This window comes from Vanellus vanellus (genome assembly GCF_965231255.1).
Source record: "Vanellus vanellus genome assembly, chromosome: 5".
NCBI lineage: Eukaryota > Metazoa > Chordata > Aves > Charadriiformes > Charadriidae > Vanellus > Vanellus vanellus.
The window spans coordinates 42,214,239-42,234,768 of record NC_138910.1 but is presented as its reverse complement, the minus strand read 5'-3'; the positions used below and the strand labels follow the sequence as shown (position 1 = coordinate 42,234,768).

Below are 20,530 nucleotides of genomic sequence, written 5' to 3'. Positions count from 1 at the left end.
CAATTCCAACCAAGCACCCTGGTGTTTAGTTTTCCAGGGCTTGCAGCTACCCCGTTATTTAAAGCTGGAGCTGCATCGTGGTCTCCTCGGCTTCGTGGTGGTGGCTGAGCTGCTTTGACTGGGAGCTCAGCTGTGCATAACTAATTATCCCAAAGATCAACTTGGCTATTTTGATTCCAGGTCCAGATTCATCAGCGGGGCAACTATTTTGGGGGATGCAGAGCACTGCTGGCAGAGCTGTGGCAGCTATGGGGGGCCGGGCGGCCGGCTGCTGCCCATGAATGCATCAGCAGGAGCCGATGACTTGTAGATATTTTTCGTGCAAGGTTTTGGCACGCCCGCGGGCCGTGGCCAGGGCATGGCTTGGCACAGCAGTTTTTTGCATGGCATTGGCGCACTGGGCAGCAGCGAGCAGGACGGGGGGATGCTCGCTGTGCTGAGCGGTGCCGCAGCTGCGGGTGTCACTCCAGCTGAGCCAGGCGCCTTCATCCCAAATATATCCGCCCTGTGGCATGCTTAAAAATCTCCGGGGAATGCTTTCCCGTTGCTGTGGGCATCCTGCGGGGAAGGAGCTCACCGGCGTGGCGTTTCGCCGGCCGGTCTGACAGCTGCAGCCGGGTCCAGAACTGTGCGGATGCTGCCAGCGCCCGGCACGCCTGGTACCCTGCCCCGCTGCGGGGCTGCTCTTACAGCTGTGAATACACTCGCAGCGTGGCATGAGGTTATTTATCTGTTATCTCACAGACAACAGATTGATCCGCTATCTTATTATCTCATTATCTACTTATTTATCTTCAGGTTGTCAGATCCCTTCTGGCTACCCCTTTAACATGTTTCCAGGCTCACCCTGCAACCTGGCAGAGGAAGGAATAATTTTTTTCTTTTCATTTCCAGAGCAAAAGGAAAGGAAAGCCTTGTGATGTGTTTTGTTTGGTTTTTTTTTTGTTTTGTTTTCCTTCTGAAGCAAGGGATTTGGGGAGGATTGGAAAAAATCCCGATACTCATGGCAAAAGGGAGAGCTGGTGATCCTGTGAACCCCAACCAGCATCCATAGTGTAACACCATCCATACCAAGGAGCTGGCGAGGAATAAATAGGAGATCAAATTCCAGTCTCGGTTGCAGTGGTAAAAAAACAGAGGCATTGCATAAGATTTACAGGAATGTAAGCATTCAGATCCCATCAAATCATAAATCAGTCCTCGATGGCTTCCCACCTGTGGCTCAGCCCCATCCTCATCCTGCCCACGGGTGTTCGTCCCCACGTGGTCCCCGCGATGCTCGGCCTCCTCCCGCTGCAGCATCTTTGAAACCCAAACCATTTCCATGGCGACGAGGAAAACAGTTTTAATTGCAGTTCACATTGGGTAGGGAAAACAAAATATTTAGAACTAAGCAAAGCCGTACTTTTCAGGGTATGCTGCCTCTCTCCCTGCCGCTCTCCCTGCCTGCAGCCTGTGGTGGTGGGATGGCTTGGGAAAACCTGCCCTGTTCCCGGTGCTATCTGACATCAGCTCAATAATCACAATTTTTTAATATTTATTTTAGTAATTAAATCTAGTATTTTAAGGCATTTTTAAGGATTTTAAATTCAGATGCTGGTATTTAAGGCAAAACCAAGGGAGAGGAGGGGGTGGAAGAAGGAGGTGGAGTGGGCGCAGACTGCTTCTCCTTTCCCTCTCCCTGCCATGTCTAGTGCTCTCTGGGGGACACGCTGACCGTCACGGGGAGCTAAGGTCACCCTCCATGCTCAGCACTCCTCCAGATACGGGCATGTCTCCATCTCAAAGTGCAGGCGAGCCCCCGAGAGCTGCCATTCCCGGGAGAGCCCTTGCTGGGCTGCCAGCAATTTTTGGCACCAGGAAAGATCCCAATTGGGAAAAGGAAGCATGACTTGGAAACACTTCTTCTTGAAGCTGCCGAGCTCTCCTCAGGGTTGGGCAAAACAGGACCAGCCCGAGTACTCTGACCAGGACTTTTTCTGCACATAGAACTGGATGGTCCTTGTGAAAGGCAAAGAGAGATTCCAGATACCTTCCCAGGGGGGCAGAGGCATCTGACGGAGAGGCTTTTGTCATATCCTCCAATTCCAAATATCATCTTAACTAACTAACTCCTCCATTACCAGCCGGGTTTTGCAGCCTGGCTTTCGGCTGTTATTAACAGACCATGGCGCATAGATTTGGGCTGCAGCCATCTATTCATAGCCCCTGGCAAACATCATTAAAAACAGCCGCTCCTTCAGACACCTCTTGCTCCCAGGCAGGTTGGGAAGTCAGGGACAACCATCCTTAGCTATCGCATCCTTAGATCCTCTGGCCGCTCTGCAAAGCCATGGGGACATGCCATGGTGCGGGTTGGTGGCCCAGTGGCTTCTCTCCCTCCTTATTTACTCCGACCTGAGGCATTGCGGAGCTTGTTGGAAGCCTGGCCGGGGTGGTTAGCCCGTCTGCTTTCAGTAATGGCTGTAAGGAGGCCCTGCTCAGCTGTTTGTAGAGAGCAGCCAGCCCCTGGTCTGCAGGGTGAGGGAGGGGAGGATGCATGGCACGAGTATTTTTCAGCACACTCCCACCTCGGGTCTGATTTGGGGTCGGTGACACTCAGGTCTCTTAGGTCCTTCCCTGAAAAAAATCATCCGGGTGTTTTGCCAGGCATTGCAATCCCCAGACACCCCTGATGCCGCCGACTTGAGTTTCTGTCCCTCACCATCCTCTCCAGGGTTGTCCCAGATGCACCGCGGGGGATCCCTAAACACCCAACCCCTCTCTTCCCCCACCGCCTGCCCTGGTGGCTCCCCCCGGTCCAGGGCCGTGGTGGCAGAGCCGGTGGCATGCCATGCCACCCTATTTCTGCAGCTGTGTCGGTCACCAACATTGCATTTTGCTTCAGCTGCAGCGGCAGCATAGGGGTCAGTCCCTCCCTGGGCTGCAGCTGGCAGCAACGCCCTGACCCCGGCACCATCCCCGGCACAGCACATGGTCCTCCATGGCGTTGGACGAGGGAGCTGAAATTTGGCGATGCCTTTCCCCTACTTGCAAGGATATAATCTCCAGAGGCTTTGTTTTGGAAGGTCTGTGCCATCACTCAGCTGGAGGAGATGGTGTTTTGGGAGATGGAGGCTTGCAAATGAGCTGTAGGGTTGTCTGAAAGCCAAAAGCTCGACTCTACCTTCTCTCCAAAGAAAGTTTTCACTCTAAGACTGAGGATTACACCTCTTTTTGGACACCAGAAATAGCGTGATCATCCCTGCAGCTCCTGGAGCTCAGCTCAGCTTTGCCTGGCTGAGCATGGTGGGGGGACATTGTCCTCCTGGGCTGGGCTGTGGGGTGGGAGGTGGGTGGCAAGGGGAGGGCAGAGCATTTGTACTGGGCAGCAAAACAACCTCCCCCAAGAGGTTTCACCATCAGCGTGTGCTGAATTCCCCGGTGGGACCACACTGGTGTAGTGCTGATGTAATAACGTGGCTCTGCTTGTGGAGAGAGAGAACCAGATGCTGCTTTGGAGATGCACTGGGACAAATGTTTGCCACGGCCATGGCAGGGAAGAGCATGCCCAGCCCCGGGCGTCAACACTGCTGCTCTCCAGTGGGATTGTGATCCCTTCTGACAAGGCATCGCAAGCAGCAGCCTGGTTCCAACTGGTCTTGTTTATCCATATCCCAGCAAATGGATCCCTTTGACAGCCCTCTACAGTGCACCTGTAATGAGGAGGTCCTCCATGGCATGTGTCTTGGTGCTCTGCATGTGAGGACAGAATATGGACGGAATCTCGCAGGACTGTTCTCTGAACACCTGAACACTGCGAGACACAGCAGTTCAGGACCTGCGCAGCTGGCAGGGATGGACTCGGCCAGTGATTGGCAGCTCATGTCTACGGATGGCCAAGGGTCTATGAGATAAAGTGGAAGATATTAAAGCATTCAGTTGAGAGTTCAGCTTTGCTTTTAGTTGGCTGGTCAAGTAGTTCTTTGTGTAAGCAAAGGGCAAAAAGTCATCTCTTGAAGGGCATCCAGACTTGCTTTCCCTTGGCCAAGAGCTTAGCAGCGCTCCATGTCACTTCTACACTTCTAGCTGTTGCAGAAGATGTTTTCTTTGCCATCCAGGCCCCTCCTGCTCGCTCCCCACTGGGCACTGGGGGTGTGTGGGGCCAGTGGGTGGCAGTGCCTGCGATGCCACCTGCTCCTGCTGAGGACTCGATCCCATCCAGAGCAGGGTGTCATTAAAGAAGACAGGGGATGTGAAAATAAAAGGGACAAGAGACTTAGGACTCTTAAGCCACAGCTGCAGACCCTCTACAGGATGGGAGGACCTCCTTCACACCTGGACAGACAGTCGTAGCCCCATGGCCACCTCCTTTCCCCCCTATGCTGCTTGTGGGGCTGTAGCCACTTGGCTCCTCTCCTCGGGTCCATCCTCTCCCCAGTCAGTGCGCACAGAGCCATCTGAGCACTGAAATGCGGATGCTGCCTAAGTGCAAAGTGCAATTACAATTTTTCCTTTCATTTGCTGGCAACATTTTGCTCTGGTTACTTGCATGTCTCCACGTATAATGATGGGAGCAACTATTTATCAGCACGAAAGCGCGCTCCGAGGCGGGGAAGGGCTAAGCCAGCTGCTTCAGTTTGAAAAATAGCTTTTATTCACTTCTCTGTTAACTCTTTCCCTCTGGTTCCTGACGATGCTTTAGCTCCCAAGATCTGCTAAGGATGCTGATGGGCGGGAAATGGTAATTTTGCACATTGGGATGCTGAGCAGAAGCTGCTTTTAGTAGCTCCAGGCGCCCCATTAATTAAATCACCAGACTCTGCAGGGCCTCCCTCCGGCGCTGCCATGTGCCGATGGGCACAGCAAGGCGACCGCTGCCTGCCCAAAAACCCAGCTGATGAGATGCAGAGAGGCTGCGGCGAGTAGCTGAGAAGCTGCTTATGAAACATTTCTTCCCCCAGGCGGGTTTTTAATTGAATAGTCGGGTTTTGGTTAGCTCTGCTTCTCTAGGATTAACCATGATCAACTGGGATGGGGGGAAAAAAGAATATATACCTTTTTTTATGCATAGCCAGTTTTAAAGCAGGTAGGATTTGAAATACATGGTAATACCTGTCCTTCCAGAGGGTGGGTGGTTGGACCAGCACAGACAGGGGCTGTCCTCTGCCTGTGGTGATTCTTGCTCAGCGCTGCTCTGTGTTTTCCCAATATTTGAAAAAAAAAAACCAAAACCTCAGAAAATGGACTTGCTGGCTAGTGGGAGGTGGGACGGGTTGTGGTCCTGCAAACCCGCAAAGCGTGACACTGCAAATCGCAGAGAGATGAGCTTCAAAAGCATGCTGTTGGTTCAAAATGCCCTTATTTTTAGGGAATTAAAAGAATTGTTAGTCGATTTAATATACTTATTTCTGTCCCCTATTGGCTGAGCCTGCACAAGCTCAAGGATGGTGCCCTGCAAGCCAGCAGCCAGGCGAGCTGCTCTGTGGCTCACAGTGGGTTTCCTGAAGGTCTTTGCCTAAAGGTGCCACACAGTTATTTGGGTCCAATTGGTGTTTTCTAATAGCACCGGTCTGGCCATGAAATCCTGCAAAAATTAACACAAACCCAAAAAAAACCTTGCTGCTAGTCATTTCCTTCTATAAATGAAAACTCCTTGTTCTTTTGGCTGTGGGTAAGCACTTAAAGTGTGCTCAAAGTGGCAAAACCTGCTGGAAATTAAAATCCCCACGTATATTTTTATACCTATCTACCTAAAATCTCAAAAAAATACCTAAAAAAAATCAAATAACTCAGATAATCTCGAATAACATATCATAGAATCATTGAATGGTTTGGATTGGAAGGGACCGTGAAGATCATCTAGTTCCAACCCCGCTGCCATAGGCAGGGACACCTCCCACTAGACCAGGTTGCTCAAAGCCCCATCCAACCTGGCCTTAAACACCTCCAGGGATGGAGCTCCCACAACTTCTCTGGGCAATCTGTTCCAGTGTCTTACCACCCTCACACTGAAAAATTTCTTCCTAATATCTAATCTAAATCTACCTTCTTCCAGTTTAAAGCTATTCCCCCTCGTCCTATCACTACATGCCCTAGTAAAAAGTCCTTCCCCAGCTCTCCTGTAGGCCCCCTTTAGGTACTGGAAGGCCGCAATAAGGTCTCCCCGGAGCCTTCTCTTCTCCAGGCTGAACAACCCCAACTCTCTCAGCCTGTCCTCATAGGAGAGGTGCTCCAGCCCCCTGATCATCTCTGTGGTCCTCCTCTGGACCCGCTCCAACAGGTCCATGTCTTTCCCGTGTTGGGGGCTGCAGAGCTGCACGCAGTACTCCAGGTGGGGTCTCACAAGAGCAGAGCAAAGGGAAGAATCACCTCCCTTGACCTGCTGGCCACACTTCTTTTGATGCAGCCCAGGATGCGGTTGGCTTTCTGGGCTGCAAGCGCACACTGTTGGCTCACGTTGAGGCTCTCATCAATCAGCACCCCCAAGTCCTTCTCCTCAGGGCTGCTCTTGATCCATCATTCTCTGCCCAGCCTGTATTTGTGCATGGGATTGCCCCGACCCAGATGTAGGACCTTGCACTTGGCCCTGTTGAACTGCATGAGGTTGGCTTGGGCCCACCTCTCCAGCCTGTCCACGTCCTTCTGGATGGCATCCCTCCCCTCCAGTGTGTCTACCTCGCCACACAGCTTGGTGTCATCAGAAAACTTGCTGAGGGTGCACTCAATCCCACTGTCCATGTTACCAACAAACATGTTGAACAGCACCGGTCCCAGTAACGACCACTCGTCACTGATCTCCACAGTGATAAACACATCTATAATAGAAAGTATGTAATGATGGTGCCTTTGTCTGTGTTGCAGCACCTATGGGGAGCTGACGAACTGCACGGCACTGATTGCCGAGAGGCTCGACTGCTACTGGCCCAACCGGCTGGTGGATGAGTTCTTCGTGGCCGTCCACAGGCAGTATTTCAAGAACTGCTCCCCCTCTGGCCGGGCGCTGCATGACCCCCCCAACGGCATCCTCTGCCCCTTCATCCTTCTGCCCATCCTTGTTACCCTGCTGATGACAGCGCTGGTGGTGTGGAGGAGCAAACGCAGCGAAGGCATCGTCTAGGGGCACCCTGTCGCTGGCACAGGGGAGGGATGAGCGGTCCCCACCCCAAAAGCACATGTATTTTTGGGAAGACCTGGGCAAAGAAGCATCCCAGGGGTACCAAGTCTGGGAGGCAGAGACGGTAACGCCACCGCTCCTCCTTTTCCAGTACCCTCCGCACTGCGCACATGCCACTCACCCAGCGGTTTCCAAATAAATACATCATTTAAGACTGGGGTCGTTTGGCGATATGGAATGCCAGTGACTGGTGAGGCTGCTGCTGGCTGTCCCAGTGGCAGGCAGCTCTCTTGGGGTACCAGGGAGCATGGCTCACCTCAGGCATCAGCACTGCCGCCATCTTTCCCACCTGCTTCCCTCCTGGTGCTCCACAGCATCACATTTTGCCAAAAGAGGAAAATTTTTAAAAAATAAAAAAGAAAAGGGGGTGAGGGGTTGAAATCCTGCTGGCCCTGCGGTGCTGGCACAGTGTTCGGGGGGGTGCTGGTGTGCGCAACCACAAGGACAGCAGGTCTGGGTGCAACCCTGGGTGATGAAACCGTCACAGCTTTCTCTTTTTACCTCTCCCTCCCCCCCGGAAAGGCATCTCCTTCCCTGGCCCCCAGCGCAAGGCCAAGGCCTGCATGGGGTGGGTTTTGCCTGGGAGGTGGGGAGCAATGGGTGAAAATCAGCGGTGGCACCGGTGGTGGCCTTGGCAGTACCCTGGGTTAATGAGCAAGGGGAATAAGGTGCTTTTCCTACATAAATAAATAAACACAGAAATAAACCAGGTGCCTATCTCTGGTGCGAATCCTTGGCACTGGCTCTGATAAAAAAGCAAAACCAAAAGCCCACAAGAAAAAAGCAGCAGGTTGTTCCAAAAGCTGCGTGGGAGATAGAGAAGCCAATTCCTGCACAAGCGCTATTTGCTGATCAGCCTCCATCCACTGACTGGCCACAGGAGAAGGTGACGGTTTGGGACGTACAGGATAGTTTGCCTTCAGCCATGGCAGGGGGTCCATGAGAGTGCAGGATAGCGACAAGCTCCCCATGAGATTTCTGTAGGAGTATTTTGGCCATATGCAGTGAACTGTGCCCACCATGGCACCCCAACTTAGTGCTTCAGTGAGAGGTGGAAATTGAGGGTGGCTGGAAAGAGTATAGATTAGTTGCATCTATACAAATATCTATCTATATATAATCTATATAAATACATATGAAAATAAATATACATCTGTATATTGAGAAAAGCTCCCAGCTTCTTATGTTCAGGAAGAAATAATTCAGTTTGTTTTCCTGGACTGTGAGCTAATGGGCAACATGAGGAGCAACATTTTGCCTGCATGTGTTCTGGATGGGAAGAAACTGATGCTTAAGCCTTCTTGTACAGTAGTTAACAGTATCCCAACTTGAATATTCTGCCCATCTCCTCTAGGTAAGCAAAAACACAGCAAAGGGATTATACAGCAGGACTGTACTGGGACGTGGGGACTGGCTTTGATGACTGCAGCTCTAGCTCTGTGCTCACACAGGCTGCTGGTACCCCAAACCTGCTGCACCTTCTGACACAGCTTTTTCCTGGCTCTCTGTAGCAGCAGCCTCTATTTGCTCTGCCCTGGCAGCATCTGCAGTGGCTTCCAGGCAAGACTGGGGAGCCAGGCATGGGTGACAGCCCAAGAAACGGACTTCTACCCCCCTTTGCTGAAGGATGGAAGGTGATAATGGTACCAGGGTGCAACTAAAGCAAGGAGCACTCATCGTTAAAGCAAATGGGTTCAACATTTTCCTCTTGAAAATAACAGAATCCTTCTGATTCAATACACAAAAACTGGACATATTTTCCAGCCTTTCTACTTTCATGAGTGCTTTATTCCTTACCTTCCCCAGCATTACTATTTTGGCAGCAAAGATGCCTCACGGCAGTTGCCTGCTTAAAATAATATCCCAGTCCATGCTTCATTTTAAATATACACAGTGGCAATATTAGCCAAAGATGAGGCTCACGATGGCTCTCCTCCTGCATGCCAATTTCTGCATTTCATGTCCCTGCTTTCCCAGACCATCAGTAATGCCTACAGGAGCCTGCGAAACTGTAAGGGAAAAGGCACAGGGAAAACTTAACAAGCAAGGCTGAACTGTGGTTAAAATTGGCAAGCCAGCTCTGCCATGCTAATGATGGAGGCAATTTTGGTGTCCTTCAGTGTCTGCAGAGGAAGTAACAAAGCATAATCATTCAGGGGGATAAAAAAAACAACAGTCAACGCCTGAGCGTTACACACACACTTGCTCCATATGAAACCACACGAACATTTATTTCTATGGTTTATCTATTTATAAAAGCTTGCATTGGTTCCATTGCACCTCCTCTGCATGATCCCATGAGCAAAACGTCTCTGAGGCTCTGCCAATGCCCCCCAGCTCGGCAGCCCCGGGCGTCCCCAGGGTCAGTGGGCGAGCAGCGGGGAGTTCTGGCACACGACAGGCAGCAGACTTCTCACGGCATTTACTCTGAAGTGATTCCTGAGGTACATGCTATTCTCTTCTGAAGGATCTCTGCTTGCACATACTACGTTTGATATACAGCTACTTACAGAAAAGGCAATTATAGCATCATATCCTTTCAAATTACCAAAAAGCCAGGCACGCACGAGTGTTTAAAAGAGGGTGCAGTGCATTATTATTCTCAGCTGCGTTATTAGTCATCCACTTTCAGTGCAGAAGTTTGAAGAACACAATTAGGCATTCTCCAGGTAACGGTGCTTGAATTTACTTTCATCAGATCGAACAGCGTCTGATGCTCCCTCACCCCATCCAGATCAGAAAGCCAAAGGCAGATTTCTTAAAAAAAAAATCTCCCTTTCATTAAATTTTCACAGAAATATATAATATATATTATATATATATAAATTTACTAATACTACACATTGAATTAAGTTACAGATTAGCCTATATTTCTTTTAACTACTTCACACAATGAATAGAAAAAAAAAATACTGTGGCCCAAACTGGAGCTGAAAATAACAATGTAAAAGTTCCAAACGTGTGACAAAAATGGACTTACATTAAATATCATCAAGAATTTCAATATCAGAAGTAGAATTTCATTTAGCACTTGCATTCTGGCAAGCTCTAAGCCTTAGCTGAATGACTCTTTGAAAAGGCTCGTATTGTTTCTGCTCAAAGGCAACAGTATTGTGATTTGGTTCACAGGAGACCATTTTATTGCCAACTTGAAGTGTTCCAAAAACACGCCACCTTTTCTGTTGTTTTTAGGTTGTTTTTTTTTTTTTTTTCTTCATTCCCCCCTCCAAACTAGGCAAGAGTTAAAAAAAAGTGTAATTACAATTTCAATAGTGATTTCTTTTAACTTCTCAAGCATATCTCATCAACAGGATATACAGTACAGTTCAGAAGAGTAAACATTTTTAAAAGTAAGCAAACAACTTTTTCAACCAACATACACAATTTCTTGCTGTATTTATGCTGAGCTCTCCTTTTAACATGGACAAGTTATGAAGTTAGTTTTCTTCTTCAGTACAACATGGACACAGGACTAGTACAATCCGGGCTGGTTTTTTTGTTGTTGTTGTTGTTGTTGTTGTTGTTGTTGAAGTTAAGGACAACTCTAGTATGGAAGCCATGGTTCTGCCATCCATCTCCCTTCATCATCTCGCATAGCGCTTAATGTAATCTTCAACTTTATTCCGAAAGTCCTCCTAAAGGAAAGCACAGTCAGAATTACCCCAAGCATGTCAGAGTGGGACTCGTGTAGGACTATGGTGGTGGTGGATTCCCAAATTAGCACCAGTAGGGTCAAATTTCCATCTAGTGAAAGGCCTGCTGCTGTCCCTGAGACCCAGCACACGCTTCCAACGCAGCGTATGAGAACTGAGGTGACCGCTTGAGTCCTTGTAAGCAGATGTCTGCACTCCACCAGGTATCTCCTCTGGGGACTGAACTGAACAAAGAGTTTGCCATCGCCAGCTATCAGCATAGGTGCAAACAGAGCGTGTCTGACAGGTCGCCAGTGCTGGGAGGCCAGGCCCCAGCTAGTGGCACATGCTGCACAGTGAAGATCTGGCCATGGTTTTAGAGAAGCAAGGGAAGCTGTCCTTACCAGATAAGGTAAGGTTCCTGCTTCGGCAGGAACTGTTACAAAAGCTGCACACCGTAAGGCAGCTCTGTCCCAAATACTCATTCTGGCCTCCCCCTACTAACTGCACAATATCGCAGCTCGCACATAATTAAGCTAAATCAATCACTGCCTTTTTTTTTTTTGTCATTTATTATAGCCTAGAGAATTAAAAATTCATCATCCAAGTCAGTCATTTTTTAAAGTCGTTCAGAGGGAACACACTTATACCTATAGCCCTCCACAGAAAACCTACGGGACTATTATATAACCTCTATCTATGGAAAAGCACAGATTTCTGATGGTTTATCTCTATAAAGCATGGAGATGCTGAATGAAATCCCAATATACTTTCCTGATTTGATTCTTGTCCAAGCCGGGTTGTCAGCCAGATGCTACACTCCTGCAATGTTATTCTGAGTCTGAACCTTGCCACGCGCGCTTACAGCCTGTTGTTAAATATGTGCAACACACACATGCTCTGAGTGCCCCATGCTCCAGATTCAAGTGGGGGTTTCAAGTGCATCTTGCTTGATTTCCACCTCCCAGTTTTGTGTGCTGGTTAGCGTACAAAAGCAGGAAATTAATGTCCTCATGTCTGTTAAAAAATTAAAATAAAAACAATGCACACAACAGATGAAGAGGTTTTATATGCAGTGTCCTGGTACGCTGGAACTACCTGGAGAGCAGGGGCCATGGAAGCACTGAAATCCTCTGCCCACCAAGCCAAGGCACTGCTTTTACTAGGAAAGGCACAAAGTCTCACTGCCATGACCTGAGGGATCACAGCAAGGCACACTCCCACTTTAAACAACATACCTTGTCACAAAGAGCGACTACAGGTTTGCTGATACATAAAATGATGCCCTTCAAACGCACACTAAGTGTTCTGGTACAGTCCACTCAGCAAAGAGCTAAATAAAATCAAGTTTACAGACAGAGCAGCAGTTCATGAATTTAATGCCCCCTGTAAATAATAGCCTTTCATTGCTCAAGGACTTTAATATCAGGCCTTTTTTGTTAACAGTAGATAAAAGGTGAGCATCGCAATATGCACCATGACTTTGTACCAATACTACTAAGAAGTCTGAAAAGTAGCAATTAGTTGCTTTTAGCTGTGAGCTTGTTTTAAAAACAGGGAGAAAGCTGTCTTCCCAAGCAGGGGCATGCCGTAACCCGTTCTGAATTTTGAAATATACAGTGAGATACTTAAAATAGAAATAGAAATCATCAAAGCTAAAATATCCCCTCCCCAAGCTAACTTTGCCTGCTGCTAGCTTGACTACACCAGCTGTGTGTCCACCTTTTTTTAAAAAAAGATTGTATTTCCCCCCATGTCTTGATCAGCATTTAGCTATACAATGCTACTAAAACTTTTGCTAGACATCACATCACACCAGAATAAAGCAGTAATATAGCCTTTTTGCTATAGTTAGCCTTGGAATGCATTGATATTTCCTTGGCTCCAACACCACACTTTAAACACTTCCTGATCAGCTCCCTTTATGATGGTTTGGTTTTCTGCCACTGGAGTTTTCTACCAGCAAAAGGATAAAGGTTATCTCATGGTTAAAGTCCCAAATCAGGGATCAAAGAAGAACTATAATCCACCAGAAACATTGTCTGTGATTTCATTTTCCAACTGATGAAGTGCATCACAGAGATGTCCATGAACAATACACAAAGTGCTCTGAATCTCAAAGAAGTCTGAAGCACAGTTTAAGGCCAAAAATATCATAGCTGTGAAAACAAAAATATAAATGCACTTTAGGGAAAAAAACACCCACCACTAATGGCTCTTCTCAAGAAGGGTACAGATCTGTGCTTTGGAAGAAATAAAAGCAGAGAGCATAAGTTACAAGCATCCATTACAGGAAATCATTGTAAGATGCTTGACACCTTGGCATTGGGCAGTAGGAGCCCAGGTGTGGAGAGCAGCCCTGCAATGACTGACTGCTAACAGAAACCAACTCTTTAGTTGCAAAAATCCCTTTCCTCCTCAGAGACGGGCTGCCTGCACTTTAGGAGAAAGGAGCAGCTATTTTGGTATAATAGGGCACCTGCAAAAGGCAATATTCTGTGTAGTGACTTTTTAACTCTGCTGCAAACATACCCATTTCCATGCTCCATACAATCCTATGTTAAATGTGCTAAGAAACTAACACTACAGACCTAACACCATCTTCATTTTAAGTAAGATTTCAGATACCAGGCAATGAAAAACTTCAATCCTTTGACAACAGTTCAGGTAGTCAAGTAACACATTAAAGTGTTTACAACATGTCCATTAGAGTGGTTCCTAGATCTCAGGCTGCCTTGGGCAAGAAGATTCTCTAGGTAGCTTGAGCCTGTTAAAATATCACACAAAGAAAAGGGACCTTTCAGATTTCTTTTTGGGTCCGGTGTGTTGTGGACTACCTCAATGCAAACTCGAATAATTACTCCTAATGGCAAACAATGCTGCAAACCTCTTACTGGTTATGGTGGATATTCCCAGTATTATGGACTGATCACTCTCAGCAGCAACACTCACTGTCAGCCTGTTCTTGGGCACACACAACATCAGGGCACATTGGTCACAACACCGCATGTGATACATGAAGCCATTTGGACTCTCCTACTCTTGTGATTCTCTGAGACAGGTCACTAAAAGAAATTGGGCCAAGAAACACCACTGGACATGCAATAGGGCGATCTGCATCTTTGCTGTATCTACAACATCTAAGTACAGTACAGGCAGCTCAGAGCACCCTCCGCTTTTTCACCAGTACCTTCATAAAGTTTTTAAATGGGAAGATGGACTCTCGGCACTGACTTAACTGAAACAGGACGTCAGCAGAGAAGGAAAGCTCCACAAATCCACTCCATCACTGAGGCTGACTTGCCAGATGAAGCAACTGACAGTGTTGGCAAGAATATATTAACACAGTACTCGCTGCATGTGAACCTGGTTGCTGAACAGGAGGCTCTCATCCCATAGCTGTAATATTCCATCTTCACATGCCATATGGCTTAACAGTTCCTGATTAACAGGGGGCACTTTACTGTTGCACATCTGTTTATATGCAGTACTGAATAATCAGAAGTAAAAAAAATTAATCAGAGCAGCACATATTCTGCATTACAAAGAGGCTCATACAAAATCTGTTAGAAATGCCATGGGGAAGGAGGACTCATTTCACAGGGAGTGGAGCTGGAGATGTGTTGTTCACCTGGCACATAGATGCTGTGTGTGTAAGCACCCACCACCATGCAGTACGTACCTGCCCTGATACTCTGCAACACAAACCTGTGCATTTCATGTTCTCTTAACTTACCTTCAAGCACAGATCCTATGTGTAGGGACTATGAGAAAGATAGGCTAGAAGGCAGGTTGTGCAAAAAATTCTACTTTTTTTAAAAAACCCCAAGGTCTACCCACTGGATTGGAGCTTCTTGCTCTGATTCTTTCTGTGGCAGACTCCATGGAACTGTACCCAGCCCCGAGTCTGTGTGAGTGCCCTAAGCCTGAACCATCCTTTGATGCCAAGCCAGACACTGATGAAAAAAAGCATACCGCATCCCATGGCCTTGATGCTGAGAGGGAGAAGAGTCAGGAGGTTTGCTGCTGGAAATCCCCCACTATCAAAGCAGTTCATGTCAATGACCTGCTCATCTAGCTGATGATGGTAGCTGCTTTGCCCAGTGGGGCTCCTGCCACGTCCCTCTGGACCTGGATCACGTCTCACTGCTGGCTTGGCCAGAGGCACAGCTGCCTACCTCTATGCCGAAGTGGTTTCCCACGTCACCAGAGTCATCAGGCCAACAACTGATGAAGGGGGAGAGAATTAACTGTTACTGTGACATTTTACTACAGAAGCACTGATGCTTGAAAACTTCATCAGAAATTACTTGGCCATTAAGTCCTGACACGCCATCAGTAAGTGCTGGCAATACTACCTGGAAGAGCTTTTCAAAGGGGAAATCTAATTTTAAGTTACCATCATTTGCCCTTCATCAACATCACTGTACAGTATTTCATTCACAAACTTCAAGATAGATGGAGTAACAGGCTGGCAAAACTGCCTTTGGGTTCTCTGGAGATGTGCTGGGTGGTGGGGAGGAACGAGGCTTAGGTTTCTATGTGGGACCAGTACCTGCAGCCTTGCTTTGTTTAGGGTGGAGAGGTCTGTGCCTGGTGCTAAGCCAGGAGATAGACACCCTCTGTGCAAAACAGAGTGACGTGATTCAGGGACCTACATTAGACTGAACAGGAAATTGAAGCTCAGTTTCAGTATTCCCTTTGCACAATGACCATCCCATCACACAGCACAGTAACGGGACGCACAGCACAAGTATCAGATTATATGATTCAACAAATGACTTCCCTGTACCATTTAAAGGAAAAAATGGTATATGATGACCAGCTGGGAACAGGAAGCTAAGAAATATGTAAACAAAACAAAATAACTCTAAGCATACCCCAAAATAGCACAACAGGTCCTTTTCCAGCTCCAGTCCGATTTTAAGAGGTGCAGATGAGCCTGGACACAGCTCTGTGGGAACCGAGGGCCTCACCACTCTCACCCACATGCCACCGCTCCCGGGCACCAGGCTGGAGAATGTCCCCCCCTGCAGGTCCCTGCCCTATCCCAGTCCTCAGCCTGGATAAGCAAGATGCTGGTGGAAGTCCAGCTCTGAAGGTGCTCAGTTCTAAAACCCATGTATGAGAAGCAACCATCACAATTTTGGAGCAGCTTTGCCCTGAGCTGCAGGGAGGTGAAAGAGAGAGGACAGCAGTATGTGAGTTGCACTGTGGGAAGCAATTGCTGCATGAGTAATGCTGGCCTAATCACTTTCATTTGATGAAAATCATATGGGGACAATCAATCAAAGGGAAATTCAAAATTCATCAGTAGATTAAGAGTACAGAATATATGAGCCACAAGATATTTCATAATATCATTAGCTGAAAATTGGGTTACAGCACCATAAAGTTAAAACATATATCCCATAGAACTTCTCCTGGGTGCATTTTTGTACTTAAACAAAGAAGCTTTGTTTATACAAAGACATTTAACTAATAACTTTTAAGCAGACAAATATATTTATTTTAGTAAGAACTCTGGCAAAAGACATAAATTTCAAACAACTTATTGATTTAATAATTTTCATTTGTACTGTATGTTCTTACCAGACAGAATGATATGTGCAAAGATTTGCATTAAGAAAATATTAAAAACAATATCTTTATCTCATTAGCTTTTTATAAAAAGTACTGACTGATGTAATATTAGGACAATTCACTTAAGCCTCAACTGCTACTTGTCTTAAAAACATGCCAAAGTAAAATGAGTTTAAAAAATAAGGCAGATTATAAAAAGTTGTTACTACAAGGTATTTTACACTGAAGGCATAAACAACCTGGCCAGAGAGGTAGTTTATCACAAATTACGTATCTTTGAGGAACACTTGGGAGAGGCTATTCAGACAATTATGGAAACCAAAGGAAAACAGCCACCCCAAAACCCCAGAAGAGAATTATGGTCTACAATTTGTAAAAGTATATTGAAGCACGCATTCAGGAATTAGGTACCTTTTTGAAAACCAGAGGTTTACCTGATTTGGCACCTCTAAGAGAGGAGACTTTATTTTTTCAGCAATTTATACTGTGCTGAGTTGTACGATTAACTGCTTGTCTATTATTAAGCTTTTAATTTGAAAAAGAAAGAAGATCTGCTCAGTTATCCAAAGCAAACACAGTACTTCTCTGTAAGTACTGTGACAGCTACCAGAGAAGTTTGGAAAAGTTGTAATGGAAACTATCTCAGCAATCTTGGTGTTTTGTGGTTTTTTGTTTGGTTGGTTGTTGTTGTTGTTTTTTTTTTAATTTAAAACAAATGTATACATAAGAATTACACAAAAAAAAAATTAAAAAAGCTAATTTATCTCATTATCCTTAATATACCCACTACTGGTACCACTTCACATACTGCAGTATTTGGCTAAATTTTTCTTCTTCCTATTCATAATACTGACCTCAGTTTCTGCCCTCAAATATGTTGGAGAACAGAGACCATTCTCCCCTCTTTGGGGGCTGTGTTCACAAGGTTGAAGGCCATACTGGCCAATCCCTGCAGGACAATGCAAGCATCTGTCCCTCGATCGCGACTTCAACAACCCAGATACTGTGACAAACTCTGATCTACCTTCACATCATTTAGATTTACAATTCTGTAAAATTCAAATGGAAACAAAAAAGATCACAGAAATACTCAATTGCAACTGCCGTTCTCTCCTTTGTGTTAAAAAATGAACTAATAACAATAAAAAAGCACTTAACAGAACACTATTTTAATTCAAATTTTATCACCAAGATTAAATTCCAAACAATTTCTGCCGGAACCTTACTTGTGGTTTTACTTGAAGTGTTTAGTAAAGGGGTCTTCACAGCACCAGGAGCCAAGCAACAATCAGATGACATTACTCAGCTCCAGCCAAAGATTTAGGAGGAGTATATAATAACCAGGTAGATTTACCCATTAGACCTATGAATTACATTTAAAGTGACCTTTACTTTCTTTTCCATCTTGCAGGAAATAATGAGTATTCACACCCATCAACCCACACACACCCACTCCCATTTAAAAAGGAGCTGAATGAAACCTTTGAATAATACAAAAATCTCAAGTATGAGGTGTTTTTCCAATTCATGTTCCTACCTTGCTATCATTTCCCTGTCATTGTTTTATTTAGCTCAGCCTCTACATCATTTGAAGAATTTGCCAAGCTCTGTAATTAAATTATAGTTCTATGAAGAAAGAGGCGGGCGGGGGGGTGAAAAACCTATACATAGGTATCTCCCACAGGCTCCTGTGCCTAGCAGGTGCAGTCAAAACTGCTTCGATTTTCACAGCCCGTGTTCTGCACTTCAGATTTTAAACGCCATTTCTAGAGATCAAGCAATTCTGATTTTGCAAAATTATGAGAAAATGCTTTAGTAGATCTCTTTGGTAGCTAAATCCTAAGGGAAAAAAAAAAGGTGGAATCGTTGCTGTGGGGAGGGAATCAAAAAAACACTGCTCTGTTTTTACTGCAACCATTTAGGAAAAAAGTGGCATTATGGGGAGGAAGAAAAACACTAAGTTTTAGATCTCTCTTTCAAAAGTATCTGTACATATAGATAGGTTACAGAATTGATGTGAAAAGTAGTGTCCTGCCTGCCAGGACACTGCAGGAGTCAAAGATACGTTGCAAAGACAAAGTGAAGCATTATCATGCTGAACGTGAAGCTGCACATCCATTGGTTCAAGATGCTCAGACCGTAAGTCAAAACAGTTTCCCTCATGCTTCCAAAAACTTTCTGTTGTTTGCCAGTGAAGCACAGATAAAGGAAAAAAAACACTCTCTGAAGTTATCAGAAGGGGAAACGGTTATGGATAAGGAGGCAGGGTGTGAAAGCTGTCATGACAGCCAGGGATAACTACATCTAAATCCCATTTGTGCAAAGGCGAGGGAACCAAGCCAGCTGAAGAGTGCAAAGCAGCTTCCCAAAGAAAATCGTTCCCTGGATCAAATGCGATGCGGGTCCTGACACTCTTGCCAAAGCTGCCCTTTGGCTTACAGAGCAGCTTGGCTGAAGGCCTCAGATTGTAGAGACTTTTGTGAATCCTCTGGTCATACAGCCCAACGACTCAGCTTTTGCCCTGACTGTGACCATTTTTCTTATGACCTTTTATTATTTCACTCAGGTTGCTGAAAACAAAGGAAACCTTCTGTGAGACTAAACCAGGGTGCATGGAGATTGCTCGGTCACTCAAATGCTTGATGTCAGGTGCTTGTCTCCCTGCGTCTCCAACACTGCTGGGGTCAGCCTGAGGCTGGCGCCAGGCGTACTGGCCATTTTGTCGATACAGTTGTTGAAAAGGGTTATAGAGAGAGCCCTTCAAGAAAATTACCTGAATCATCCCAATTACACTGATGTTAACCTTCCCTGTGCTACAAATGCACTTCCACCCATGAGGATGCCACTCATTCCCAAGAGAGGATATGTTCTCGGGATCTGAGGTCTTAATGGATAAATTACAAGCGCAGAGGAAATAGGAGCTGCCTGGGTCTGGCTAAAGGGTTTCTGCAAGTCATACTCTACTCAAGTCAAATGACGCTCAAATAAACCTGACTGGGCAGGTGAGGCACATGGGGAACTCAGCTCAATGAGGTTAGACTCCTTGTTTGCATTCAACAACCCTCCTGTATGTTTCTGTTTTAAAGCCATGCATTCTGCTAAAGAACGCAAAGCCAAAGCTTTCCTGTTAAGCCACTTATCTGCCTAAAGCACGTAAAACAAAAGCTTTAAAACATCTGCATTTCTTCCACATTTCTATCATTACCTCAGCAAGTCAAACCATCTGCAAAAGCTTAACCAACTTCGCTGAACCTGAAAGAGGCTCTGTCCATAATCAAAGTGTTATGAAAGATGGATATGGTTTCTATAAATACTTTCAGCATTACGAAAGTAATGTTTTTCCTATTTACATCTGTTAGCACAATTAGCAGCTGTGCTGTTGCTCATTTGCACGTGCTGTTTAATGTGCTTTATGCTCACTGGGAAAAGGCTTCAGACACTGTAACAAGGACATAGAACATAAAATGGGGAGGCAACCCAAGCAAAACCCCAGTGCAGTTCTCTACATGCAAGAATACTGCAGAAAACCAAAATATGTATTCTATTGTGGCTGCCACAATTTTGGTGAGAACACCACCAAAGAGGGTTGTTGGGTGTGTAGAGGAAGTGAAGGATTTACTGCAATAAATATGGAGATAAACAAACGCAATGACTCACAGGGCGAATTCTTATGAAAAGATGCTTTTGGACTGGGATGGCACCGTTGGTCTTAAGACAGTTAAGCTGTAATCAAAGAGTAATAAAAACCCCACAACAAAAAAAAAACAGCTTCCAAAAAAACTACATCAAGTTTTAAATCCTTTCAGGGCTAAATTCTTTTCCAGAGTGGTAAAAGCTAGAAAAGCTAAGGTTAGCCTCTAATGCAATAGATCAAGTTCTTCCCTCAAAGAGCTCCTCCTGCCCCTTACTGACTCATAAACCATAAATGTGGCGTCCACAGGCACTTGCAACAGCTGGAGACCCATGGTCCGAAACAAACAGCTTGAAGAGAATTTCAGGACAATGAAGATGCTGGGGCTCTCGCTCTGATTTCTTCCCTAGCCATCCAAATCCAGAGGTCTGGAGGGCTAGGGAAGGCAAAGGCAATGACGCACACACTGACTGTCAGCTATTGCCCTGCTGACGTCTTCAGGTGTCACAGCGATACGCACGCACCCCC

At 46.1% G+C, this 20,530-nt stretch overlaps 2 protein-coding genes across 3 annotated transcripts in view; one reads left to right on the top strand and one right to left on the bottom strand.

The window, feature by feature from the left end:
• Window positions 1-8,304, top strand: part of RAMP1 (receptor activity modifying protein 1) — a 31,855-nt gene extending 23,551 nt beyond the window's left edge. Inside the window, exon 3 of the mRNA XM_082483921.1 lies at window positions 6,844-8,304. Within this exon, the coding sequence (XP_082340047.1) occupies window positions 6,844-7,099 (256 nt within the window). The 3' untranslated portion in view covers window positions 7,100-8,304. The remainder of the gene's footprint in view (window positions 1-6,843) is intronic.
• A 1,064-nt stretch (window positions 8,305-9,368) lies between these two features.
• Window positions 9,369-20,530, bottom strand: part of UBE2F (ubiquitin conjugating enzyme E2 F (putative)) — a 92,963-nt gene continuing 81,801 nt past the window's right edge. For both annotated transcript variants that reach the window (XM_082483918.1, XM_082483920.1), the window contains one exon: window positions 9,369-10,791. In XM_082483918.1, the coding sequence (XP_082340044.1) occupies window positions 10,741-10,791 (51 nt within the window). In that variant the 3' untranslated portion in view covers window positions 9,369-10,740. The remainder of the gene's footprint in view (window positions 10,792-20,530) is intronic.